This window comes from Ostrinia nubilalis, chromosome 8 (assembly GCF_963855985.1).
Source record: "Ostrinia nubilalis chromosome 8, ilOstNubi1.1, whole genome shotgun sequence".
NCBI classification, from domain to species: domain Eukaryota; kingdom Metazoa; phylum Arthropoda; class Insecta; order Lepidoptera; family Crambidae; genus Ostrinia; species Ostrinia nubilalis.
In genome coordinates, this window is record NC_087095.1 from 5,794,984 (window position 1) to 5,822,869 (window position 27,886).

General features: G+C 36.5%; 5 protein-coding genes across 10 annotated transcripts; 1 reads left to right on the forward strand and 4 right to left on the reverse strand.

Moving 5' to 3' along the window:
* Positions 1–6,139, forward strand: LOC135074139 (odorant receptor 13a-like). Its single transcript, XM_063968442.1, has 8 exons — positions 1–152; positions 506–754; positions 1,253–1,521; positions 2,430–2,631; positions 3,276–3,375; positions 3,472–3,576; positions 4,117–4,278; positions 6,067–6,139. Exons 1-8 carry the CDS (start codon positions 1–3, stop codon positions 6,118–6,120), a joined length of 1,293 nt encoding a protein of 430 aa, XP_063824512.1. The 3' UTR covers positions 6,121–6,139.
* A 56-nt stretch (positions 6,140–6,195) lies between these two features.
* On the reverse strand, positions 6,196–7,370 carry LOC135074140 (uncharacterized protein C15orf61 homolog). 3 transcript variants are annotated; one of them, XM_063968443.1, is made up of 3 exons: positions 7,147–7,370; positions 6,712–6,895; positions 6,196–6,382 (listed from the first exon to the last, which is right to left on the reverse strand). In XM_063968443.1, exons 1-3 carry the CDS (start codon positions 7,291–7,293, stop codon positions 6,255–6,257), a joined length of 459 nt encoding a protein of 152 aa, XP_063824513.1. In that variant the 5' UTR covers positions 7,294–7,370; the 3' UTR covers positions 6,196–6,254. The 3 variants fall into 3 exon arrangements, with proteins under 3 accessions (XP_063824513.1, XP_063824515.1, XP_063824514.1); XM_063968445.1 differs by lacking the exon at positions 7,147–7,370 and adding an exon at positions 6,991–7,106 and having other exon boundaries at positions 6,712–6,890; XM_063968444.1 differs by having other exon boundaries at positions 6,197–6,382; positions 6,712–6,890.
* Positions 7,371–7,859: 489 nt separating this feature from the next.
* Positions 7,860–10,353, reverse strand: LOC135074142 (uncharacterized). Its single transcript, XM_063968446.1, has 4 exons — positions 10,161–10,353; positions 9,419–9,529; positions 9,062–9,211; positions 7,860–8,805 (listed from the first exon to the last, which is right to left on the reverse strand). Exons 1-4 carry the CDS (start codon positions 10,167–10,169, stop codon positions 8,773–8,775), a joined length of 303 nt encoding a protein of 100 aa, XP_063824516.1. The 5' UTR covers positions 10,170–10,353; the 3' UTR covers positions 7,860–8,772.
* A 396-nt stretch (positions 10,354–10,749) lies between these two features.
* LOC135074143 (uncharacterized protein C15orf61 homolog) lies at positions 10,750–11,909 on the reverse strand. Of its 3 annotated transcripts, none has more exons than XM_063968448.1 (3): positions 11,686–11,909; positions 11,251–11,429; positions 10,750–10,921 (listed from the first exon to the last, which is right to left on the reverse strand). In XM_063968448.1, the coding sequence occupies exons 1-3, from the start codon at positions 11,715–11,717 to the stop codon at positions 10,794–10,796; spliced, it is 339 nt and encodes a 112-aa protein (XP_063824518.1). In that variant the 5' UTR covers positions 11,718–11,909; the 3' UTR covers positions 10,750–10,793. The 3 variants fall into 3 exon arrangements, with proteins under 3 accessions (XP_063824518.1, XP_063824517.1, XP_063824520.1); XM_063968447.1 differs by having other exon boundaries at positions 11,251–11,434; XM_063968450.1 differs by lacking the exon at positions 11,686–11,909 and adding an exon at positions 11,530–11,645.
* Positions 11,910–12,398: 489 nt separating this feature from the next.
* LOC135073810 (nuclear factor NF-kappa-B p110 subunit-like) lies at positions 12,399–26,338 on the reverse strand. Of its 2 annotated transcripts, none has more exons than XM_063968010.1 (19): positions 26,178–26,338; positions 25,596–25,741; positions 22,488–22,630; positions 22,294–22,396; positions 21,893–22,025; positions 21,346–21,450; positions 20,855–20,966; positions 20,140–20,309; positions 18,782–18,828; positions 18,419–18,659; positions 18,027–18,100; positions 17,338–17,382; positions 17,129–17,235; positions 15,992–16,167; positions 15,560–15,697; positions 14,700–14,878; positions 13,958–14,068; positions 13,601–13,750; positions 12,399–13,344 (listed from the first exon to the last, which is right to left on the reverse strand). In XM_063968010.1, the coding sequence occupies exons 1-19, from the start codon at positions 26,197–26,199 to the stop codon at positions 13,312–13,314; spliced, it is 2,235 nt and encodes a 744-aa protein (XP_063824080.1). In that variant the 5' UTR covers positions 26,200–26,338; the 3' UTR covers positions 12,399–13,311. The 2 variants fall into 2 exon arrangements, with proteins under 2 accessions (XP_063824080.1, XP_063824079.1); XM_063968009.1 differs by having other exon boundaries at positions 26,049–26,338.
* Between the last annotated feature and the right edge of the window lie 1,548 nt (positions 26,339–27,886).

The window sequence follows — 27,886 nt, forward strand, 5'->3', positions numbered from 1 at the left end:
ATGAGCTTCTTCAAAGCGCTGAAAGGGTTCTTTTTAAAAGATGACTTTGATTTTTCACATCCTGACATCGACTTGCATAGCTTTCACCCTCAGTTGCAGATGTTTATTGCTAATTTGGGAATATTCTTCAATAACCGTAACTCTCCATTAAGGTGAGTAAGTAGGTGAGGTTTACCTCTAGGCATAGCATCAGTATGAAAGAAAAAGAAATAATTAGACAGACATCCTGGACGTGGGTGCTGGTGGAACCATCTTTATTAAGTAACTACAGTTTAGACTTAAAACTCTATACTATCTGATAAACAGACATAAGTAACTCTAGACTTTAGAGTTATGTCTATGTTTAAATGAGATCAACATCATTATTAGCATCATCAGCCTCCGCCAAAACCCTCTATATTTCCTTGTCTGCGGCTTGTCGCACTCAATGTACGCCAGTAACTTTTCCCTTTCTACACCAGTAAATGGGGGACTTACCATACTTAATGCTAATCATTTTTCGCAGGTTCCTGTGGCCGTTTCTAAACCTATCGTTGTCCATTATTGGAATAGCTTTTCAGTTGATTTTTGTTTATCACGGTATTGAAGTAGAAGACTATTCCTTTGCCACGGAATGTTTCTGTTACTTCGTGATGCTCTCCGTGATCCCCATACTCTACGGGAGTGTGCTTATGAATAACCGTAACGTGGTACTACTGCTGGACAAAATGAACAAGGATTTTAAGTTCATCTGTAAATTAAGTTTTAAATACAGGTGAGGAGCCTTTGAACCTTCGTTAAATGTTGAGATATACTAACTTTTAATAAAGAACTCTTTGGGGGAGGCTTTGTCCAGCATCGGACGTCGTTCGGCTGAAACGAACGAATGAACAACTTACCTACTAGCTCATAGCTTAGGCCAGGGATGGCGAACCTTTAAGTATCAACGTGCCACTATTCTAACAAAATGATTGAAGTAATCATAGACACGTGCCATTAAATTAACACCTAATGCTATGAAGTGGCCCACTGGTGAGTGACACGACCTTACTCCTACAATGGCACTAACTGATGAGGGCAAATACGATAGCCCATAATCAAAACACATTATTTACTATTGAATTACTGAATTTGTGATTGGTGGCGTGCCCAAAATATTATTATGTCGCGTGCCATCATTGGCACGCGTGCCATTGGTTCGCCAACCCTGGCCTAGGCTGTCTGTGTCGACTTTCAAGTGAATCTTAAATACCTTAATCTGCATGCTCCTCAGAGATCATTTCTTGAAGAGGCAGCTGTTGATCTGGCAGCTCTGCTTCACTTGGCTGGGGTTCCTTTGCTGCGTGGCGGTGCTGTATGTCCTGATGACCCTCGCGCCACTCACTTACCAGAGCCTGTTCGCCACTCAAGATGAGCATATGATTCGGCCTCTGGTATTCCCCATGTGGCTGCCCAAGGACGACCCTTACAGGACACCTAACTACGAAGTATTCCTATTTCTTCAGATGAACTTCCTTCTGATATTCATACAATCGTTTGGAGGTTGGTTTTTAAACTTACAGCTAAGTAAAAGCTTAAACAAATTGCTAAAAATTAAAGGCCAACTTAGCTCATTTATTTAATTTATTTAATTAACTAATGTTTGAGAGTGTGGTTTGACTCTAGGATGATTGTAGGTAGTTGGTTTGTGCTTAAAATGATAGTATTTTTTTACTACCTACTTGCCTAGAGAATCTATTCTGAATTTGGGATTGGCTCCTGATAAATTGTTTTACACTTTATTTGCTACTAGCGGCCGCCCGCGACTTCGTACGCGTGGATCCCGTTTTGCCCCCTTCATCTATTTTACGCGGTTTAGATTTTTTCATACAAATGTTTTTCCCGCTAACTCCCGTTCCCGTGGGAATTTCGCAATATCCTGTTGTAACTAAGCTTTAAGTTTACTATATAAGATACCTGCATGCCAAATTTCAAGCGTCTAATTTAAGCGGCTTAGATTTTTTCACACAAATGTTTTTTCCCGGTACTTAACTCCCGTTCCCGTGGGAATTTTGCAATATCCTGTTGTAACTAAGCTTTGAGTTTACTAAGATACCTGCATGCCAAATTTCAAGCGTCTAACTTAAGCGGTTTAGATTTTTCACACAAAAGGATTTTCCCACTAATTCCCGTGCCCGTGGGAATTTCTGAGTATACTATAACCTGCCCAGGAATATGAAGAATAATTGTACCAAGTTTCGTTAAAATCCGTCGAGTAGTTTTTGTTTCTATAAGGAACATACAGACAGACAGACAGACAGACAACAATTTTACAGATTGCATTTTTGGCATCAGTATCGATCACTAATCACCCCCTGATAGTTATTTTGAAAATATATTTCATGTACAGAATTGACCTCTCTACAGATTTATTATAAGTATAGATGTTTAAAAATAAACGCAACTTGCAGTGTACGTCTACATCCAATTTCACGTGCTGCTACACAATTTTATACTGCTGGAGCTGGTGATACTGGATTTCGACGTGATATTTGAGGGTCTCGATGAGTCAGTAGTGGAGCTCTCGCCGTATGATCCGCGCCGCGCGAGCATACAGCATGTGTTCAACAAAAGAATCGAGAGAATAGTCACATGGCACGACTCTGTTTTTAAGTAAGTGATCATTAAGCCATTGCAGTCATTGCAGTCATTGCAGGATGGCAAAATTCATCAATACTAAGGCTCTCCATGATCATAATCAGTAGGTACGACCGTCTATTGCGCACATGGCCGACTCTTTAGTGATCAAACATACCTTACTAGACTCGTACTTGTAATATAATCATCGTATAATCTTAGGTCGCTATATGGTTTTGACTCAATCTGCAGTTTCTGCTGCGCGGGCGGTCTACTAACTACTGTTTATTAACACTAAACTAAAATTTGGTTTAATTACCAAAAACATCACACAAACATATATTTTTATTAGATGGCGTATGGGCCGTGGCGTTTCTTTGTTTTGTACGAGCCTAATCAATAGGTACCTACCTACTACGTGGCTACGACAACGATATCGTTGCGCTGCGAATTTGCTCTGTGGGCTACGAGATCTATAAGTTGCTGTATGCTTGCCTTATGCTCTCTTTTCGTTCTTTTACGGATCTAAAAGCTGAGCTTTCTTAATAATCTCAGTTATTTAGATCATTATCACTAATCTTGTAAACCACTGTGGCTGAATTAGGACTGAAGATTAATTGTATACATAGACACAAAATTAGAAATGTATAATCTAGACATTTTTGTCTCCTCTTGAATAGGTCGATCGCAACACTTTCAACTGTACAAGGACCAGTTATAGTTTACCAAGTAATGTTCAGCTCTCTAGGAATATGTTTGATGATGTATCAAGTAGCGGATGTGAGTAACCTACGTACTAGTGATTTCACTCATGTATACCTACTTATGTAGGTATTATGGCACTAAAATAAACTAAAACATTAATATTTGTAACAGAAACTGGACAACGGCACCTTCGACATCCTGTTCATGTTACTGACTGTAGCAACAACTCTTCAACTGTGGATACCTTGCTATTTAGGCACGTTATTGAGAAATAAAGTAAGTACAACTTAAGAACTATATTCACTTTAAATGGAATCATTGGTTTAACTGGGTTATTTCCCGTGCATTTTCTAATTGGGCCGTTGTGTGAACTTGTGTGTTGAGATGGGGTCATCACCATCATCTACTAAACTAGCTAATAGACCATCTTAGATACCGAATGCCGCTCACCACAACAATTATGGTAGGTAATAAATCCTACTGTCTACCTAAATTAGTGCCAAGTAATTAATGGCATTTCACGGTAGTGTGGCCCCAGCATACCTTAAACCGCCGGTTTCTGAAATTGAGATTTTTAGCTTTACTTAAGGTCCCTTGGCCTTGGTACTATACTTATTCTGTGCTTGAGCGTGCTCACAAATCTCAATTCAGAATATAAAAATTGCATACCAGCTTCTGGTGGACTGTGTGTATTACAATTTTGACAACTGGTTTTCAAGCAAATAAACTGATTTGATTTGATTAGAAACCGGGGGCGACAGCAAAATAATGTTCAAGTACTTATTTGCTACAAGAACAGAGCAAATGGTTTCGCAGGCATTCGACGTGGGCGACGCATGTTGGAACTGCGGCTGGCACGAGACTTCGTTGGGGCGCATGATCCGCAACGAAATCTTAATAATCATCATGCGCGCGCAGCATCCAATCTCCATCAAATTCACCGGCCTACCCAACCTATCACTAGAAACTTTCTCTTCGGTAAGTTTGAATTTAGTTACCTACTTCTAAACTATAGGTACCGCTTGACTGCGTAGGTAGGTTCTTGCTATGCAGAAGGAGTAAAATGTTAAGTAACAAAGGGAGACGGTGCGTATACCTATAAAATATTTTATTATTTTATTTAAGTTTGAAGGAGTATAGGAAAAGCGAAACCATGAATCAAAAATAGTTATTTAACTTTTATCAAGCTTTTCAGATTTTTTTACGCATCTGAGCTATTAGTCTAAGATCCCGCTATACAAGGACCTTCACCGAGATGCTTATTTGATGAAACATATTTTATATTCAATTTAACATGTCAATAATTATATTGCTTAAGGGTTGCCTAATAAATTTCAGTCCAGGATATGATTAATTAAACATTAAAAAAAGTTTTATTTTTAAATATTTCATCGGTTTGATTATTAAACAAACTCCATACCAATCGAAAGTATGAAGCCCATAGAATATGCAAACGTTAGGTTGCCTATTCTTTTCCAGTCATAACTCTCGGGTTGCCAGGTATAAACAGGTAAATTGATAGAGCATTTTGCATCGATCTGATAATTTAATCAAATATAAATGAAAATAAAGATTATTTCATTATGAACACGGTGGTATAGGGTTGCCTGCGAAAAATCAGTCCTGAATGACGGTTGTCGAATTTTGTAAAGTGAAATTAAAACTGAAAGGTGACATTTTTCGAGTAGTTGGCAACATTTGGGAAAGACGAGTTGTATGAGACGTTTGTGTGTCTACCCTTAAGCAATATAATTATTGACATGTTAAATTGAATATATAACTTTTAAAAAAAATAAAACCGACTTCAAATGCGTGAACACAAAAAAAAACTAAAAATTAAAAATATTGCGTATAAAAAAGTTCATCCCCAATTTTCCACCCTTGGGGGTGAAATATTTTCTTCAAATTCGCATGAAACCCCCCTTTTGATAATACCTATTCAACAAAAAAATAATCGTTCAAATTGATTTATAATCGGCGGAGATATTGCGTATAAAAAAGTTCATCCCCAATTTTCCACCCTTGGGGGTTGTTTTTTCTATTATTAAATTTAAATGCCGAAACGCCGAAACAAGATTTGTTCAAATCGGTTCATAATTGGCGGAGTTATCGCGTAACAAACATAGAAAAAAAAAATAACATACGGTTCGAATTGAGAACCTCCTCCTTTTTTGAAGTCGGTTGAAAATATGTTTCATCAAATAAGCATCTCGGTGAAGGTCCTTGTATAGCGGGATCTTATACTATATTGGTAACTTTATATTAGTTAACCGCCTCTGTGGTTGGTCTAGTGGTAAGACCACCTGCTTCAGACGCAGAGGTCCCGGGTTCGATTCCCAGTGGGGTCAGATTTTTCTGTTCGGTTTGGTTGGTGGTAGGACTTGTTCTAAGTCCGCCTGGCTAGCTACCACTATCTTACCTAAATCTACCGCCATAACAACAATGTTAACAGCATCGTTGTGTTCCGACAGTTAGAGGTAAGATAGTCAGTTCTTCCGCGGATTGATGATTCCGGGTGAAGCTCGCTTCCACCTTCGGCCTGATCATCACTTACCATCAGGTGAGATACAGGACAAGAGCTTCCACGTTGTGGATAAAAAAAAATGTTTTAATTTTGAAGGGTGCCGAAAAAGCGAAACCATGAATCAAAAATAGTTTTTATAACTTTTGTCAAGCTTTTCAGGATTTCTTTACGCATCTGAGCACCAATTAGTAACTTTATATTTTTTAATGAAACTTCAATAAGTATTTTTATTTTTGTTACAGATTATGAGTTCTGCATACTCATACTTTAATATGCTAAGGCAATATAACAAATAAATTAGAAACATCATTCAATTGAGAAATCCACTTGTAAGTGAAAAACACAAAATTTACAAAGTAACATTTATTTACTTAATATAATAATAATTTAATTAAATCTAATAACATTCTTCACTAATAAATGATTTGTTTTAATGATGAGACCCCTTATGTTCTGGAAGCAAAAAGTATATTGTTACAGGTCCTTTGGTGGTGTGAACTATTTCTGTATGTCTGATTAACTGTGTCGCCGCCAACCCATACAGCAAGCAAGGAATTCCTAAAATAAAATACAATATTATTTTAGAATTATTGATGTGTGATAAAATCCTTAATATCATGATTTTAAGTAAGATTTGACAATCACTAAGGGTCCTTAAAATAAAAATATCATCACAAAACAGATGAATTTAATTAATACATACAACATTATCGTTTCTCATATTTCAGATCAATAATCACAAAATTTTTGTATTTTAGGTTTTTTTGGTGGCTTGGTTATGTTCCTTTTTAACAAATCTGACTATGCAGCCGACAGTTACAACAGCATTTTTTACATAGGCACATTATTTAAAGAAGTTAATTAAATTAATAATATTAACTACTTACCTAAGTTGACGACTTTAATTGCCCTCATAAACTTGTCAGATACTCCTAGGTCCTCCACTCTTCGTCTAGAGCAATGATACTTGATGTATGGGAAGCATCCTGTTCTCAAAATCTGGTAATTTGAACTGCCCACTTTCCAGTTGAAGTTCGACATACCGAACTGGTCATCTTTTACACTTCTGTACTGAAACAAATGTTATTTAGGTTAAAACTGGAAGCTTCTGGTATATTCAGCAATAATAGTAGAGTATAAACATGAGTAAGCGCCCAAATGCTTGCCTATTTTTGATTGGAAATGATGAAAGTTAGTTCCCACAACTACTTGTTTATTCTTTTATCTTGAAGACCCAAGTTGACAAGAGATATGGCAAAGACCCAGGAGTACTCAATCTAGATGTCCTGTGGCTGTGAAATAATGTTTTAAAATAACATTACCTTAACAAAATAAGAGGTCCAAGGTGGCTCATTACACTGCATCAAGTACGCAGTCAGCACCTCTGAAGCTGTTGGTTTTGAAGAAAACTGTGCCATTTGAAAAATGAAGGCGCTGTTTTTCTTTAAAATCTTCACGATTTTAATCATTTTAGATATTTATTTATTATTTTGTTACGTAAATACTTTGTTTTCATTCGCATTTGGTGCCATTGTTGACTTTTACAAAATGAAAATGACATTGACGACATTCACGTTTTTGACAGTGACAATCTGACCAGCTGATTGTCGTTTTTTTTTTCTTCAATGGAAGCCAATGAATAAAAAAATATGCTTGCTATTAATGAAATGGAAATTAAAAGATTTTACTACAACCCGATCGAGTAACTGCGCACCTCGATAAATGCGACTCTCCCTCGCCACTCCCCGCGTTTGCCCCCTCCTCATCCGTACCAGAGCGTCGATATGACGTCACGGCTGCCAGGTTCGCAGTGAACATTATTTAATCATTTTATTCAATTAAGTACAACCCGATCGAGCAAACTACGCACTTCGCTTGAATTCCTCTCCCTCCCACTTACTCGCGTCCCCGACTCCCCGCCCCCTTATTAGTACGGCGATGTGACGTCACGTCCATTAAGTTAACCCGACCATCAAAAATTAATCGCAATTTTTGCATCGAATATTATTTCCAGAATATTAAATAAAATACAAAGAAAGTTTAGCAAAAATATATTTTAAAATAAGTTTCATTCACATTTGTAAGTAAAGCTAACAAATATACGTATGCATAAGTTTAATTAAATATGTATGTAGTAGCTACGCAATTTCAAAGCTGAATAACAATTAAACACTACTTTGAAACGATAGAACAATATTTTGAAATCCACAATAATTATTATAACTGTGATGAATAATAATATGCCAACGTTAAAATACCTAAATGCGATAACGTTTTTTTTTTTTAATATCACAGTAACTTTTTTTTGGTTTAGTTTCCAATAGAAGAATAACTAATTCATTTTAACATTAATTTAGTTCGTTTATAAAAAGTCCATTATTGATGATGATGTCCATACCTAAACAAGTTCGTAAAGCTCTAAAAGTGCGCATTTCATTTTCAATATGCATTACACACTATTAGGACTCCAAAATAAATCTTACCATCTAAATGCATAGTAAATTGTAAAATAAGTATTACTATAATGTTTCACTTTTAAGACTAAAATATAATAAAATGATTAAAAATACATCGACATTAATATAATACAATATTAGTAATAAAAAAACTTATTGCACAAGCAAAACAAAATACGATCTTATACATAAATTCTACTGTTTCAGAATATTACCACTTAAATTAATATGAACAACGTCAAATCGTGTGATGATTTTTAAATTATACAAGTGTAACTTGCACTTAGGTACTTCATATTCTCAATCAATGCATCAAAAAATAATTGAAGAAAAATTTAGGATTAACAAAAAAAACTTGAAAGGCATTGATGCCTATCAAGTTTTTTAGTTTGCCCTTGAGGGCACAATAGGTTTTCTGGATGGCTTTGCTCAAACAGAAATATTTAATAAATGTTTCTTCACTATTCCCAAATGCATTTAAAAACTTGTTGTTTATGGTGAATCTTCAGCTTGATCGGCCGAGTCCTGTAATACAAGAGAATCATTTATAATATTATGTAATTAGACCTACACTGGTCTTTTATATGGTGCGCTCAAAAGCGTACAAAATAATAATGTTGAGATCAGCAAGTTAGTAAATTAGTGGCATGAAGTTAGAGACTCGAGAAAGGACATAAGATAGTTTTTATCCTGGTATTTGAAACAGGGACGCGCGCGGTAATTTTTTGTGACAGACAAAATTTTACGCGGGCAAAAGCTAGTTAAAAATATTTGAACTTACTCCCTCATCAGCCGATTTGAATTCATCCTCTGAATCGCATTCGTCTTGGTCAGCTGCTACATATTTCTGGAGCAAGTCTCTGAGCGGAGGCTTCGTCTTCGCCAGCTGCCAGGCTGACAAATTATGCTTCTGGTGCTGTACCGGGTCAGCCTGTGGAAATAACTACAAATTAATATGACGTATTTTCTTTCAATGTAACATAATTATACTATGCCCTATTTGTGCGATTTATTAAGTTGCTGACACGCAGCACAACTATAACATTAACAATAATTAATTGAGATACTTTTTATGAGCTGTGTGTACATTTTAATAAGTACATTAAATATAAAGAAAAAATAGGAATGAATTGCTTACCTTGTTTTCCAGCAATAGTTTAACCATCTCAATAGTAACATTAGTGGTGTTCTTATCGCAGAGTATTTGCAGAGCAGTATACCCTCGGTCGTCCACTGCATTCACTTGGTCCTGTGGAACAAATTTATTATTACTCTATTCAACGTCATCATATTAATTGTTTAGCGATTGAGAAATTGGCTTGCGCTTCAGCGGGACAGTCCATCCCAAAAAAAAAAAGAGAAATTGGCGAGATAGTGGGTGCGTTTGGCAGAAAAAAGCGCTTAGAAGCGCTTCTAAGCAAAATGGTGATTGTAAGTTTTCAGCGAGGACACGTTTTCTAAATTCAATAGTGACGTATTCATTAATTTTTAACAGTGACAGCGTTTACCGCTCAGCGATCGCCATTTTGCTTACAAGCGCAAAAAACGAAACGACAAAAGTTGCCAAAAAGGTCACCCACTTAGTACCATCTTAAAAGTGTGTGTAACAGGTAAAGATGAACTACACTGAAATGTCCCACCGACGACATTGACAGAAGGGCGCCACCATCTTCGTTCAATACATGGTTACCCACCGTGGCAAAAGTCGGAACCAGCGATCCGCTATTGACGGTGGCCCCCCTGTCAGTGTCAAATAAAGGACAGTTCAGTGTAGTTCTTCTCTAACAGTACTTATTATTCTGTGGTGTAACTGCCAAGACACAGATTTTCAGTGGGTGCCTTTTTGCAGGGGCTTATAACTTGCACAGATATGTACTCACCGGGTGCATGTGTCCCAACAGCAGCCCAGTGACGGGCAGATAGTCGTCTAACGCGGCCAGGTGCAGGGGCGTGCGTCCCGCAGCGTCCCGCGTCCCGCAATCCACCCCGCTTTCTAGTAGAACGCGAGCGCTCTCCACGCTTTTGTATAACACTGCCAAGTGCAGGGGCGTCTGTTTTTCTGAAAAGGGATGACGTTCCGTGTTTCTTTAAAGCTTCAACCACACCAACACGTGACTTGGTGTGGTTGAAGCATAAGGCCCAGAACAGACGGTGAAATGCAACTGCAACGAAACTGCAACCGCTAGTTACTTTTGAGTTGCATCTAAGTTTCTGCCATAGCGTCCGTTGAGAGACCACACAGGACGCGACCAGTTTGAAACTTAGCAGTGGCAGTTTCGTTGCAGTTGCGTTTCACCGTCTGTTCTGGGCCTAAGACGCCGTACATTTAACACATATCAACCCGGAAAGGGATCAACACCGCATCGCCTTTCGCCGCGCTGTCAACCGCGAGGCGAGGCGTTTACGGTGCGGATAAGTGTTGCTTTGCAGTACGGAGTTTTAACATTTATTTACTTAATATAATAATAATTTAATTAAATCTAATAACATTCTTCACTAATAAATGATTTGTTTTAATGATGAGACCCCTTATGTTCTGGAAGCAAAAAGTATATTGTTACAGGTCCTTTGGTGGTGTGAACTATTTCTGTATGTCTGATTAACTGTGTCGCCGCCAACCCATACAGCAAGCAAGGAATTCCTAAAATAAAATACAATATTATTTTAGAATTATTGATGTGTGATAAAATCCTTAATATCATGATTTTAAGTAAGATTTGACAATCACTAAGGGTCCTTAAAATAAAAATATCATCACAAAACAGATGAATTTAATTAATACATACAACATTATCGTTTCTCATATTTCAGATCAATAATCACAAAATTTTTGTATTTTAGGTTTTTTTGGTGGCTTGGTTATGTTCCTTTTTAACAAATCTGACTATGCAGCCGACAGTTACAACAGCATTTTTTACATAGGCACATTATTTAAAGAAGTTAATTAAATTAATAATATTAACTACTTACCTAAGTTGACGACTTTAATTGCCCTCATAAACTTGTCAGATACTCCTAGGTCCTCCACTCTTCGTCTAGAGCAATGATACTTGATGTATGGGAAGCATCCTGTTCTCAAAATCTGGTAATTTGAACTGCCCACTTTCCAGTTGAAGTTCGACATACCGAACTGGTCATCTTTTACACTTCTGTACTGAAACAAATGTTATTTAGGTTAAAACTGGAAGCTTCTGGTATATTCAGCAATAATAGTAGAGTATAAACATGAGTAAGCGCCCAAATGCTTGCCTATTTTTGATTGGAAATGATGAAAGTTAGTTCCCACAACTACTTGTTTATTCTTTTATCTTGAAGACCCAAGTTGACAAGAGATATGGCAAAGACCCAGGAGTACTCAATCTAGATGTCCTGTGGCTGTGAAATAATGTTTTAAAATAACATTACCTTAACAAAATAAGAGGTCCAAGGTGGCTCATTACACTGCATCAAGTACGCAGTCAGCACCTCTGAAGCTGTTGGTTTTGAAGAAAACTGTGCCATTTGAAAAATGAAGGCGCTGTTTTTCTTTAAAATCTTCACGATTTTAATCATTTTAGATATTTATTTATTATTTTGTTACGTAAATACTTTGTTTTCATTCGCATTTGGTGCCATTGTTGACTTTTACAAAATGAAAATGACATTGACGACATTCACGTTTTTGACAGTGACAATCTGACCAGCTGATTGTCGTTTTTTTTTTCTTCAATGGAAGCCAATGAATAAAAAAATATGCTTGCTATTAATGAAATGGAAATTAAAAGATTTTACTACAACCCGATCGAGTAACTGCGCACCTCGATAAATGCGACTCTCCCTCGCCACTCCCCGCGTTTGCCCCCTCCTCATCCGTACCAGAGCGTCGATATGACGTCACGGCTGCCAGGTTCGCAGTGAACATTATTTAATCATTTTATTCAATTAAGTACAACCCGATCGAGCAAACTACGCACTTCGCTTGAATTCCTCTCCCTCCCACTTACTCGCGTCCCCGACTCCCCGCCCCCTTATTAGTACGGCGATGTGACGTCACGTCCATTAAGTTAACCCGACCATCAAAAATTAATCGCAATTTTTGCATCGAATATTATTTCCAGAATATTAAATAAAATACAAAGAAAGTTTAGCAAAAATATATTTTAAAATAAGTTTCATTCACATTTGTAAGTAAAGCTAACAAATATACGTATGCATAAGTTTAATTAAATATGTATGTAGTAGCTACGCAATTTCAAAGCTGAATAACAATTAAACACTACTTTGAAACGATAGAACAATATTTTGAAATCCACAATAATTATTATAACTGTGATGAATAATAATATGCCAACGTTAAAATACCTAAATGCGATAACGTTTTTTTTTTTTAATATCACAGTAACTTTTTTTTGGTTTAGTTTCCAATAGAAGAATAACTAATTCATTTTAACATTAATTTAGTTCGTTTATAAAAAGTCCATTATTGATGATGATGTCCATACCTAAACAAGTTCGTAAAGCTCTAAAAGTGCGCATTTCATTTTCAATATGCATTACACACTATTAGGACTCCAAAATAAATCTTACCATCTAAATGCATAGTAAATTGTAAAATAAGTATTACTATAATGTTTCACTTTTAAGACTAAAATATAATAAAATGATTAAAAATACATCGACATTAATATAATACAATATTAGTAATAAAAAAACTTATTGCACAAGCAAAACAAAATACGATCTTATACATAAATTCTACTGTTTCAGAATATTACCACTTAAATTAATATGAACAACGTCAAATCGTGTGATGATTTTTAAATTATACAAGTGTAACTTGCACTTAGGTACTTCATATTCTCAATCAATGCATCAAAAAATAATTGAAGAAAAATTTAGGATTAACTAAAAAAACTTGAAAGGCATTGATGCCTATCAAGTTTTTTAGTTTGCCCTTGAGGGCACAATAGGTTTTCTGGATGGCTTTGCTCAAACAGAAATATTTAATAAATGTTTCTTCACTATTCCCAAATGCATTTAAAAACTTGTTGTTTATGGTGAATCTTCAGCTTGATCGGCCGAGTCCTGTAATACAAGAGAATCATTTATAATATTATGTAATTAGACCTACACTGGTCTTTTATATGGTGCGCTCAAAAGCGTACAAAATAATAATGTTGAGATCAGCAAGTTAGTAAATTAGTGGCATGAAGTTAGAGACTCGAGAAAGGACATAAGATAGTTTTTATCCTGGTATTTGAAACAGGGACGCGCGCGGTAATTTTTTGTGACAGACAAAATTTTACGCGGGCAAAAGCTAGTTAAAAATATTTGAACTTACTCCCTCATCAGCCGATTTGAATTCATCCTCTGAATCGCATTCGTCTTGGTCAGCTGCTACATATTTCTGGAGCAAGTCTCTGAGCGGAGGCTTCGTCTTCGCCAGCTGCCAGGCTGACAAATTATGCTTCTGGTGCTGTACCGGGTCAGCCTGTGGAAATAACTACAAATTAATATGACGTATTTTCTTTCAATGTAACATAATTATACTATGCCCTATTTGTGCGATTTATTAAGTTGCTGACACGCAGCACAACTATAACATTAACAATAATTAATTGAGATACTTTTTATGAGCTGTGTGTACATTTTAATAAGTACATTAAATATAAAGAAAAAATAGGAATGAATTGCTTACCTTGTTTTCCAGCAATAGTTTAACCATCTCAATAGTAACATTAGTGGTGTTCTTATCGCAGAGTATTTGCAGAGCAGTATACCCTCGGTCGTCCACTGCATTCACTTGGTCCTGTGGAACAAATTTATTATTACTCTATTCAACGTCATCATATTAATTGTTTAGCGATTGAGAAATTGGCTTGCGCTTCAGCGGGACAGTCCATCCCAAAAAAAAAAAGAGAAATTGGCGAGATAGTGGGTGCGTTTGGCAGAAAAAAGCGCTTAGAAGCGCTTCTAAGCAAAATGGTGATTGTAAGTTTTCAGCGAGGACACGTTTTCTAAATTCAATAGTGACGTATTCATTAATTTTTAACAGTGACAGCGTTTACCGCTCAGCGATCGCCATTTTGCTTACAAGCGCAAAAAACGAAACGACAAAAGTTGCCAAAAAGGTCACCCACTTAGTACCATCTTAAAAGTGTGTGTAACAGGTAAAGATGAACTACACTGAAATGTCCCACCGACGACATTGACAGAAGGGCGCCACCATCTTCGTTCAATACATGGTTACCCACCGTGGCAAAAGTCGGAACCAGCGATCCGCTATTGACGGTGGCCCCCCTGTCAGTGTCAAATAAAGGACAGTTCAGTGTAGTTCTTCTCTAACAGTACTTATTATTCTGTGGTGTAACTGCCAAGACACAGATTTTCAGTGGGTGCCTTTTTGCAGGGGCTTATAACTTGCACAGATATGTACTCACCGGGTGCATGTGTCCCAACAGCAGCCCAGTGACGGGCAGATAGTCGTCTAACGCGGCCAGGTGCAGGGGCGTGCGTCCCGCAGCGTCCCGCGTCCCGCAATCCACCCCGCTTTCTAGTAGAACGCGAGCGCTCTCCACGCTTTTGTATAACACTGCCAAGTGCAGGGGCGTCTGTTTTTCTGAAAAGGGATGACGTTCCGTGTTTCTTTAAAGCTTCAACCACACCAACACGTGACTTGGTGTGGTTGAAGCATAAGGCCCAGAACAGACGGTGAAATGCAACTGCAACGAAACTGCAACCGCTAGTTACTTTTGAGTTGCATCTAAGTTTCTGCCATAGCGTCCGTTGAGAGACCACACAGGACGCGACCAGTTTGAAACTTAGCAGTGGCAGTTTCGTTGCAGTTGCGTTTCACCGTCTGTTCTGGGCCTAAGACGCCGTACATTTAACACATATCAACCCGGAAAGGGATCAACACCGCATCGCCTTTCGCCGCGCTGTCAACCGCGAGGCGAGGCGTTTACGGTGCGGATAAGTGTTGCTTTGCAGTACGGAGTTTCATACAAATAATACTGACCGCCTCGAGTTCATACGGTTACGATTTGTTTCCGGGTTGATTAGTGTGCTTCGTCCTTTAAGCAAGTTGCGCGCGAACGAAAAATATAAGAGTCGCTTCCTTTTTAAAATGAGTAGATGGGTCCGACCAGGTGAACTTATTTATGGGCAGGTATTTGACCGCAATCGCACCTGGTGTTAGGTGAAATGCAATCTAAGATAGCCCTTAAGTGCCTATTCACTCTCGCCTTGAAAAGGCCCTGATTATAGTGTTCAGGAAAGACAGCAGCAGGCAGTTACTTACCGTAATTGCAAGCGTCTAGATTGCGAGGCACTTGAAACTTCTCGGTGGCGGCTAGGAGTGGGCCCAAAGAGTCTTCGTTTTTCACACCGTAATGAATTGCGTTGTTCCCTTCCAAATCCTCCACCATCGGGTCACAACCTGTTTGAAACAATATGTTTATGATAAACTGTGTTTTATTACTCTTATTTTGAAAACTTTGAGGGTATTGTAAATTATCTGAATAAGTAGAATTTTAATAAAAAAAAAAACATAATTATACGATTGTTTGATGTGTTCTCTGAATCTATGAATTTCGGTATACTTAGACTTAATTGAGAAGGGTCTAAGCTTAAAACAGATATAATAAAAAAAAAGTTTTAACTCGCGAGTGAAGTCACGTGCCGCAGCTAGTCTAGTCTCACTATAATCTTCAAAAGAGGACAGTTTACTTACCTTTAGATATCAACAATGGTATCATATCAGACAAGTTGTCCGCCACCGCTCGATGGAGTATAGTCTGCGCCGACGCATTCTTGAGGTTGAGCAAGTGAGTCATATTGGAGTCGTGGATCAGGTCGATGAGGTAGTTCACCAAAGGCTGCTTGCTGTCCAGGGTCACGTGGAGGAACCTGCAAGTAATATAAAGTTTGACAGAGGGCCAACCACCAATGTTTCGTCAATGGACTCTGAACTTTACGTCCATACACAAAGATGCTCAATAAGTTTTTGGATTGTTTTAAGCTTCGGCCAAACCAACGCGTGAAACTCGCGATGGCAATGGCGAGTGGCGACCGCGACCAAAGGACGCGTTTATGTGAACTCATCGCTACAAATGAATCATAACGTATGAAACACGACATCTGGGGGCGTAGTGTGAGTTTATGTCAAACGCATTCTACAGGGTGTTAGGTAAATGGGTATATGAGCCGACACTAGCCCATGTTAACATGGGCATATAAATGGTATGGTGAAGGCAGAAATTCGATATCATCATTTTATTTTTTTAAATTTTCATACAAAATAAATTTTATAAAATCAGATTTGTATGAAAATTAAAATAATTAAAATGAAGATATCAATTTTCTGACTTCACCATACCATTTATATGCCCATGTTAACATGGGCTAGTGTCGGCTCATATACCCATTTACCTAACACCCTGTATATCGACTGCGTAAAAAAGTGACATTAAGGCTGGTTTGCACCATCTTACTTTAACTTCAAATGTCAAAAATCTGTCAAACTCCATTCAAAAAACACCGGTTATCGTTGTAGTTACCGTTTTTCGGTGGTACAACTCAGCCTACATGTACGACGGATTGTACAGCGTCCCTGGCGGATACTTTCAAGAACTAAAATATTAATAGATTTGTTTGACGCACTCGATATTGAATACGTTAATTTGATGTAAACTCACACTACGCCCCTGATCGCCATGGCGCTCGCAGGCTGCACGCGTTGGTTTGGCCGAACCGTTAGTGTAATGTAGTTAATAATTTTGCACGTAGAATAATATGAGTGACCGTATGAGCGTACCAAGTACCAACACTTACACTCACAATACCTTACACAATAAAATTTAATACTTACGTGTCGCCATTTGAAAGCCGAAGATCAAAGAGTGCTTCCAACCTATTTTCAAAGCTCTCGCGTTTAATTCTTATCATCTCGACGATTTTTTGCAGCTCAATAGCCATCTGCAAAACAGAGTTATTTAAGTAGGTATGTGTAAAATAAAACAATACGTTTTTTTACACTATAAATTATTTCGATAATTTTATTTTAAGAATATTAATTACCATTTTTATAATGGTCTGGTCATCAACTTCTTTGTCTTGATGTGTCTGCAATAAGAAAAAATAAAAATATTTATCAAGTTCTATGTTAATACGAGTAGATACAACCACAGAATAATAATAAGTACTACATACAGAAGATTTTCTTCGCGAAGGTATTTAAAAAAATGTATGCTCAATGTCGTTAACAATGTGGTGTGTAATTTAGCTTGTCTCAAGAGCCGAGCACCATTTTGTTGACAAACGTCAGTGATCGGTACTGCGCCGAAGCCATAGAGCTGACTTCTGTAAAATGATGTGTGACGTGAGGTGCCAAACTGCGGAAAATGGCGGAGGAAATACATGAATAAGCATGAATTATATTTTGTGTTTCTATTATTAAGTATTCAGGCAGTTAAAAATACTGCACATTAATTTAACAAAAAAAAAATTAATTACACCACCGTTTTAACTTAAAGTTTATTGTCTTTACAATGCAAATGGGTGAAGAATACACGTGCGTGCGTCAATACTCGCTCGTGTGTCGATTAGGTATCTCAGGAGGGGTAGTCGCGCGTATTTTGTTTTCGATGCAAACTCGCTGAGATGAACAGGCCTGGTACAACGTTATTGTCAAATGGTTACAAAAATGGATTCCAGGTTCCAACCAATCCCAACAGTGGAAAAAAAAAGACCAAGAAAATAGTACAAACCGTTCTTACGTCCCCGCGCCCTGTGTCTGCCACAAAGTTAGGCTCAAATTCAGCTAAAAGCGAGTCGAAGTATTCTGGGAACAAATCAGCAAAATAAAATTAAAATAACAATCATTTATTTATCTCACAACAAGTAAAGAATTAATGTTTGAACATAAGATGAAAATAAGAAAGGTAAAAGTGATGGCTAAAAAACACCCCGCACGCATGCAGCATTTTTTAATGACAAAGATATGATGGGTGACTGGAACTAGACCCGCCTAAACAAATTCTCATGTAGAGAAGGTCGTTTGCGAACTATTGGACCATATATTTATTTATTTATTTATTTAATAGGACAACCAACAAGACATACACTGGAACATATACTTTTTTTATATTTTAAAACTTACCAGTAAAATCTGAATCCGCAAATACGTCCATATCATTGACATCATTGGAATAACTAGTATTCATTTGCGCGGGGGCAACGGGTATTTTAAATGTCATAATGGCATTGCCGTCGCTTTGTCGACTCATTATGCTAGCTTGGGCTAGGAGCGGGCTTTGGTCTTGACCACAGGACATTTGACTCAGTTGGGTTCCATTTGACATCCATAACTCATCTGGGTGTTGGTTCGGTGTTACCGGTTGCTATAACAGATATAACTAGCTATTGACATAAGCTAACGAGTTAAGCTAAAGCAAAACTGTAACCCTTGATCCCATCCAGGAAAAGCAAACAAAATCTATTTGTTCCTATTATTAAAACTTACATTCACTTCTATAAAACTTTCCAAAGAGTTGTTGACGATTGGTATGGCTAAAATATAAACAAAACCTTTAAAATTGTATACACGGTTCCAAAAAACATGCAAGTTCGTCACACGAAGCAAGCAATGAAGGCAATAAATACTGTGCTGCGATGCCGCTCGCAAAACACACAGTTATTTTATTTTGTAAAACACATGACAAATTACAATTTTCAAAAAAATATTTTAACAAAATTATTTTGCTTAGATCTAGATTGTAATTCAAAATAGTTTAAAAAAGTAAAGCCATAATATTTTCACATAAACGTGCTATAACTGCTAAATCAATTGATGTTTCTAGAAATGAAATGCAATGAAATGAAAGGAAATGAAATGACGATTTTATTTTCTTTTAGAAAAAATATTATTTAGATCGTTTTTGTCATTTTTGATATGACTTGCAAAATATTTTGTACATTACAAAATGATAGAAATATTGAGCGTTATTATATTACAAAAAAGTTGAACGCGCGTTGAACACTGGTTAAAACTGGTCGGAAAATGTCATTTCTATACTAAATGACAATTTAAAAGAGTGTTCAACGCGCGTTTAACTTTTTGTAATAATACAAAGTCTACAAATAGCAATAAAGTCAAATAAAAAAATGCACAAATGTTGAAATAATCCAAAAATAATGTAAATGAAATACAAAAATGTGGAGTCGTCAGTGACTCAAAAGTACACTGTAGTCACTGTCAACAAAATAATAAGAGATTTTCTGAATAAAACAAAAATAAAATAAAATAAATAAAAATACTATCTAGCTAGATGTTTCTCTATTTGATTTCGATTTGAAAAAAAAAATGCAATTATTAAAATTTATTTTCTTTTTGTTAAATAGAGTACATTTTGGTATAATTTCTGCAACAAGTTTGTTGCCATTTCTCGTATTTCGCGGGTAATCTTCTTTATCTTGCCTGAAATAATACATATTTTGTTTCACAAACTTGGCAATTTCAAATATGTACAGACATGGAAAGGGTTTATCAAGTGCAGTCACATATTGCCCTCATAATTTTTTTTCCGCAATAAATGCCTTATTTGAAGTTATTTGCATCTCGACATATTAAAAAGTACAAGTGCTATTAATTTTTTACGGACATTTTAAACGGTTTTTTTACAATTTAGCTTAGATTTAGTTTTTGAGCTATCCAAAATACAACTACATTTGGACTTTTAGTTTTGGTTCTTCTAAAATAATATTCATTGTAGGTACGATGGATGATAGTAAGTCATTGAATAAAATAAGTTATGTCTGGGTTATAAGTAGATTACATAAATGTCATCAGCGAATAAAATACATGGTGTGTAATTTACTTACATTTTTGCTTTTCGAAAAAATCATCAAGTTTTCGTTTCTTACTAAAAGGAACGACCTCGGGGGTGTAGTAAAATTCTATGGGCTCGCTCTTTTTCCCGTCCGATGGTCGTACTAGTTCCACGAAAACTTGTACTCTTTTTGTGATCCTGAGGTCCTTGTATGGAGGTGTCCTGAAATAAAATGTTCAAAGATATAAAGCACATGAATTATAAGATACCATACAAACTTTAAAGTAATAAAAAAGTACGGCTTCGGAAACTAGTTTTTGGCACTTGACAACCCTCTGGTGCCGGTTGCCTTTACTGAGTGCCAGCGCCGGCAGCCGTTTTGACTGCCGGCAGCGTATCACGTGGTTTCACCGCCGGTTACCAATGGCGATATTTTTGGGAACCGGCGCCGGCAGCGGAGGCGCTCCCAATTTAATTGCGTCAATTCTGCTAAAATGTATGACTATTTTATTAAAATGATTTGCAACGAATTCTGAAAATGAATTCCTTTTAACAATATTGCGTGATATGGCCTATTTAGATCCGCATTCGGCGAAATGATGTCCGATTAGCCATTCAACAGCAACCATCAAAATAAATAATTATTTTCCATACTTTAGTAAGAGCCAAAGAGAAAAAGGTGGATTCTGAGACACACAAAAGATACGAATAATCGTATCTTTAATTTACATGATATGAGATTTATGTTACTATAGTTATTTGCTTACCTGAATACTATGGCATATTGATGGTGAACATCGTTCTCCGAAAACGTCCCATTTCCTGACCATATTTCTTTGCCGTCTTCGTTTAACTCGAAAAACCGAATCATGACGTTTTCTGTAAAAGAAAAAATACGGTCACCATCAAGTCAACCGAAGACGATTTTTAAACGTAACGTTTTCACCTAAAGATATATCAATCTAAATCTCTGGGATTCTTCCACCCACACGCAAAGCTTTCTGCAGGTGACGCCAGCGGCGCCGATACGCCACCTGGCGGGATAAATTTGCAGTATGGACCATTGATACAATTTCACTGGTACTACCGTTTTGTCATCGCACTCATGCTTAAATTTTCTCGTGCCCGGTAATAGATGGTATTTTTTTTAAGATATAGAGCCTTCTTCACCTTCTGTTACATAAATAAAACCAATCTATTGATAAAGACAAATTGAGATTGTAGGCTATGGTAGACTACATACATTTTAAGCACTCACTTTTAATTACTTTTTCCACCAGCATAATAACATCATCTCCCCCACTGACACGGCCATAACAGCGACTCAAGCGGCATATCTTAAGAATATTTGTGGCTGCACTTTCTGTAAACGTAAGTAGGAGTCAACCTAGATAACCCACCTGGCCCAAAAAATATTTTTATGTGCATACTTAACATATATTTTTTTAATAGATTATCGCACAAATAACTTACAAATGGTGGACTTTTAAGGTCATAGCACACTTATCAACCCGGAAATGGATCAACACCACAATCAGCTTTCGCCGCGAGGCAAGGCGTTTACGTTAGGGTGCGGTTAAGTGTGCATTGCAGTACGGAGTTTCATACAAATAATACTGACAGACTCGAGTTGTTACGATCCGTTTCCGGGTTGATAAGTGTGCTTTGTCCTTTAACGCTAAAAGCAGTCTCCGCCAAGCAACATTTTGTCATGCCGATAGCTGTGAGTGCGGCGCATCGTAAATATAAAACATCTTAGAACAAAACCATTCGGAATAATATTTGGGAAAACACAAAATACTCACTTAGATTTCTAATTGGTTCCGAAAAAACTGGAGCACAAATCTCTTCGCCTGAGTCAAGACGGTGCGCGCTGAATTTTAGGCGAACAATGTTCATTTCAATCAATTTTGCCATGTTTTCACACTGTTTTCGAATCTAAAATCATACATGTATATTAATTTTAAGCAGGAAGGTATCTAAAAATTATATTATGTACCTAGTAATTAATTTTCATATTTTTACCAAAAGGAATCCACATAGAATAGAATAGAATAGAATAATGGTTTATTTGCATAAATCTTTAATTAACTAAATCATTTTTTATTGTAACTTTAAATAAGTAGGTAAGTATGGATATCTAAAAAATTATAATATTTTTTTACGATTTAATTTAATCAAAGACTGAAATATTGTAGGTACGTACTAATCCTCTTCCTTCAGTGTTCAAATTCTCGGTGTCATGTCCCCTGTACAACCAATCCAAAACATCTTTGGCTGGAGTGTGTACGATGTACAGATCCGGAAACCTGAAAAAAAATCATAATAAGAAATTAATAATTAAACAGGCATTGTCCTATCTTAATTGAAGTATAAAATAAGTAAGACAGATTTAATTACCAAGCTTTGTAGGAATCTCCTTTTGGGACATCAAAAGTGATATCGCCAATATCATCAATGCATAATCTATGGGGATGTTCATGAACATTGTCAAACTGTGCCAATTTGCATTTTATCAGCGCAGGTCCATTATAGTTGACCAGCTGCAAAATGAGTAATTGTTTGTAAAGTAAGTTGGTCATGAAGCTTATTTATCATCTCATGAATAGTCTTCAAAGTAACAACAATTTCTATCAACAATACAGGGTGTTAGGTAAATGGGTATATGAGCCGAAACTAGCCCATGTTAACATACTCATATAAATACTATAGTGGTGTCAGAAAGTGGATATCGTAATATTTAATAAATAATATTTTCCCATACAAAACTAAATAAATAATTATTATTTTAATTTTTGGACAGCCCTACGATCGCGCAACTCCCTCCTAGGTCAAACGTGGTCAAACGGTATTTCATTCACAAATTTTGACGCGAGTCGGCACCGCCCACTTTTATTATTACTTTTGAACCAATTCTTCACTTACCTCTTTTTATTGACTCTGCAAGCAATCCAAGATATTCAGGGGGTAACACTTCACTCTAATTCACAAAACGAATCGCAACACATTATCACATCCATCCACTCACTTATTTACCTTCCCACGCTTTCAAGTGACCGGGTAGGTAGGTACTTGTAGTGAAATCCTATTTTCAAGAACGGGATCTCCGGGTCTCCCTTCGCGGTGGTATGGTGGTGTCGATTCACCCACCCGCGAAAACATTATGACACAAGGTATCGTGGAACGGAAGGTCTCCCGGACATAAATCGTTCATCACACTAAAGAAAACACAAAGTCCTATTGCACCAACACCACTCAACACCATAATGTCATTGTATTACTTAGCTATTTGAATATCTAATTATCCAGAACGTCGAACAACAAAACATCGCAACAAACTGATCAAATAATAATGTAAACAAATAAACATGGCCGCATGGCGCATGCGCGGTGCAACTAGTGCGAGGTCATTATTTTTTCCATAAATTCGGTAATCGATATTGATATTACAAAAAATCGATTAAAATATCAAATTGTTTGAAACCCATCTGACTAATCAATAGGAATGTCTTAAAATCAATTATCGAATAATTGATAGATCCTACCTACCTGAAATCGCTCATACTATCGATTGGTCTAAATCAGATAGAAGATATTGAAAAAAAAAACTAACAACACAGTTTTATTTGGTAAATTAAGAAAACGGTAATCTGCCATGCTTTTGGAAATGTTTTAGCTAAATTTAATTTGCGATAAACGCTGTTATTTTTCTTAGAAAATAATTAATATGATAATATTTTATTAACGATAGTATGAGTGATTGGGTGGCCCTTCGATAGGCTATTGATAGACAATCAGCAAGATTACTGACCAACTGGATTGTAATTACGGCACTGTAATTACGACACTTTGACCCCAGAGACGACTCGACCTTCATTAGTCAATCATGAAATGAAAACTTAACCCCAACCACATGTCGTCCGTCTCCATTAATGATTGGAAATTAATTAATGGCACCTTATTATTTGTAGAAAAAAAAATCCTTCAACGATTTATTATTGAACAAGAGAAAAATCTTAATCGATTTTTTGCCTTCAATGTCACTTCCCTACTCCTGCGCCGCGATGATCTTCCAACTCTTTCTTGCAAGTGAAAGCCGCCGTGCGATACGTCTTGCGTCTCACTCTCGCTACACGTGCCGTCCCATTGTTCGAGAACAATAGGACCTTTCGTTGTCCTTCAAAGATTAAACAGTGCGTTGGACACTTTCTTTAATGCCTAAGGTTTTTTTTTTCAATAATCGTGATTTACGATGATAAAATTTAGATGATTACCTACAATGTCTCATTTTCCTTAATCAGTTATCAAGTTTAATGATTATTCAATTAATTTTAATAAGTAAGTTACAGGCAATGAAGTAAAATTAATTCTTGACCACTTTGTTTACTTTTACTTATCCAAATCGAATCAAATAAGGTAAGGGAGTATTTGACTTATGCTAAATCTTTTTAGATGGACTGATTTTCCTGGGGAACTGCTTAAGGTTTTTGCCTCTCAGAGAAAAATTTTTAGGCAGAAAATAATAATGAATTCTGTTATTTGTTTTATCTACGCAAGTTTGTCGTACTATTAATTTTCAGGGGTATCACGACGCAATCTGGCGACAAAAACTGAATCAGCTGATTACTCAATAATGGTACCTTTCCCAGACTTTCTGACACCACTATAGTATTTATATGAGTACCTATGTTAACATGGGCTGGTCTCGGCTCATATACCCATTTACCTAACACCCTGTATAATCAATCTTACTTTAACTTTATCAAACGTCAAAAATCTGTCAAATTCCATACAAAAACACTGGTCATTGTTATAGTTATGGTTAAAGGTGATGCAACTCAGCCTTACAGTACAAAGAAGCCTATACTATCCAGACTATAACAGAGACACCATTGTTACTATCCCACCCAGTCTAATCAATTTATTGTCAACTCAGCATTAAAATCTAAGGATTGGTACCTACCAAGACCCTACCATAGGATATTAATATAATAGGTCGCACATTCAGTACTCCCATTGTTACAAACACAATGAAGTCTGAACTAAACACAATTTATGTACAAAGGAGGGGATGAATTTTTTATGCTAAGCCTCTTCCTTTTGCCTCCAATGTATTTTTTATTATTTGTTTATTAATACATTTCTGCATTTAAAAATGAGGCAATAAAAAGTTCATTATTTAGTATTACAATTAATTAATGTAATTCGTCGGCCGTTTGGTGTAGTGGTTCAGAACGGACTACTATGCCGAGAGGTCCCGGGTTCGATTCCCGGCCGGGCAGAAATTTAAAATGATGAATTTTAATTTCTGTGACGGGTCTGGGTGTGACTATGTATAATATGTATGTATTTAAAAAAAAAAAAAGTATATAAGTAAGTAGTATATCCGTTAAGCTAGCACCCATAACACAAGCATATTAATTGCTTACTTTGGGGCTAGATGGCGCTGTGTGAGATTGTCCAAAGATATTTATATTTATTATTTATTAAATTATAACTCAATCTTACCTCAACACCAGGACAAGGGTTTTGATTCGAGTTCTTCACATAACTTTTCCCACGCAGGCAGCCATGCGAACTCTGCATCTCAGTTCGGTACCTAAACTTATAGTGACCTTGTGGTTGTTCAATGATCTTCAAGAATGGGGTAGTGGCTGGAATTTTAATTTGAACTTTAGTATCATGAGCATCTATTAATATTTGACTATGTTAAAATTTTAATGAGTGCATGCCTTCCTACCCTCTGACCCGTTTTTGTTTATGAACACATTATCACAGTAAATATTATAATATAAATACATATAATATAAATATAATATAATATAAATTAAGGATTTATTAGCAATAGCGTTGAGAAATTTACTTGCACACAATTCCTAACTAATAAAAAGTTTTGAAACTTTTAGTAGAACAATGTAGTGATTCCCTAAGTATGAACAAACAAGTGGTATAATTACATACCACACTGAATGTCCTCCGTTAGAAGTAAGGTATCCAAGGAACACTCGAACTGAGGCACTAGCTGCGCTGGGGAACTGTGGGCGCTAAGCTCTTGGGGGCTCGAAGCAGACCATCGCTCGATAGACTCACCGCTAACACTACCGGTCGACATTATTGTATTTTATTTAGAAGCCTGTAGACAGACTCGCTGGTAAGTTAACACTAAACAAAAGGACTCATCAGTCTCGCAAATTTATTCTATTTTTATCACATTATTTATTATCACCACACCATTATCGCTGCTGCGCTGCTTGCTAATGTCAGTTCGGTGTTGCTATGTAAATATACAAATTGTCCATTATATGTAAAAAGAAGCGCTAGTTAAAAAATAATGTTGGTCTCTATCCATACAAATTGTCATCATACGTAATACGTGCTCTGTGATCAGTAGGTAATCAATGATTTAATCAACAAACTTTAATTTTTTAGAGAATTTAATACTGGTCCTGTAGAAGTAGTTCTACTTATGTGAGTAGTAAAATGAACCTGTATAATGTTTGGTCAAGTTAAAAAATTACATCCTGTTAAACACTCAGTGGAACAATAAGTTGGTAGAACTCTATCGATATTTTATAAAAAAATATACATAATAATAAAATATAATCTCATCGCAGTATTTACATATTTTTTTTCGCAAATCTTACAGGTATAATCTGTTCAATTCTTAGTTGAATCTTGATTAAGGCGGCCAACTTTATAATAAGTCAATGCGGGACACCCCCCACCCCTATCCACAATAAGACTTAGGATTTGTTGGAATTGTTAATGGTGTACTTAAATTAGAAACAAACAACACTACTACCGAATTAACATTTAATAACAGCCGTACACACACACACGCTTGATTTACTGCGGCAGCAACGGCGCGCTGCGTCTCGTCATTTGTATTTTGATGTGGAACACTTTTATGCGAGCAAAACGATGGGAAACGAGGAATGCGGGACATACGGGACGCCTCGGACGATTTGCGGGACTATTTTATTAAATATTGCAATGTGGAATTGCAACTGTCATTACGGGACGGTCCCGCAGAATGCGGGACGGTTGGCCGCCTTAATCTTGATTGAAAATAACAATTTTATTAATATTGTGTATTGTGAACCGAATGTAGGGTATTACGAATTTACCCTATTTAAGGGAGTGTGATGTTAAGCTGGTAACATTTTTTTATTACGCATTTTAATCATACTAAATCAGGGGAAGAACCGTTAAAGGCAAGCTCTGTGAACAAGCGTTATTATAATTTAAGGGTGAGCTAAAAAAAAGGATTTTGTCTAAAATTTTGGTCCTCAGAGAATTCTTATGTTAATGCTCATTTATTTATGTACAGTTATTTACAATTAATTTACAGTGAACTAAAAAAGTAAAAACTCAGATAATTTAAATACCTCTATGGGTCCTCAATTCGGTTGAGTATGTTTAGTTTTTAACATAATAGAGATTTTTTATCCTATTTTATAGCAAAGTTAAATTAATAATAATAATTTACTTGCTTTAAAAGGAATTATTAATTCAATGCTTCATGCTTCTTTGCTTTAGCTTTCATTAATTAATAAATAAATGACATAGGCCTCCTTAAATGATTTTTATATTAAAGCCCGGTTGGTAGGGTCTGCATACAGCTACCTTTATGAAGAAGCTCAACGTAGGTGCAGGTGTTATCTCAAACAGAGTGAGCCACAGTCTGGGGCGGAGCCGCGAAAGAATGTCTAGGCTGTCTAGCTCGGACAATAACTCGCAGCACCGTCCCAAAGACTTCGGGAGGACACCGTCAGGTTTTAGTGAGTAGGCCCTGCCCA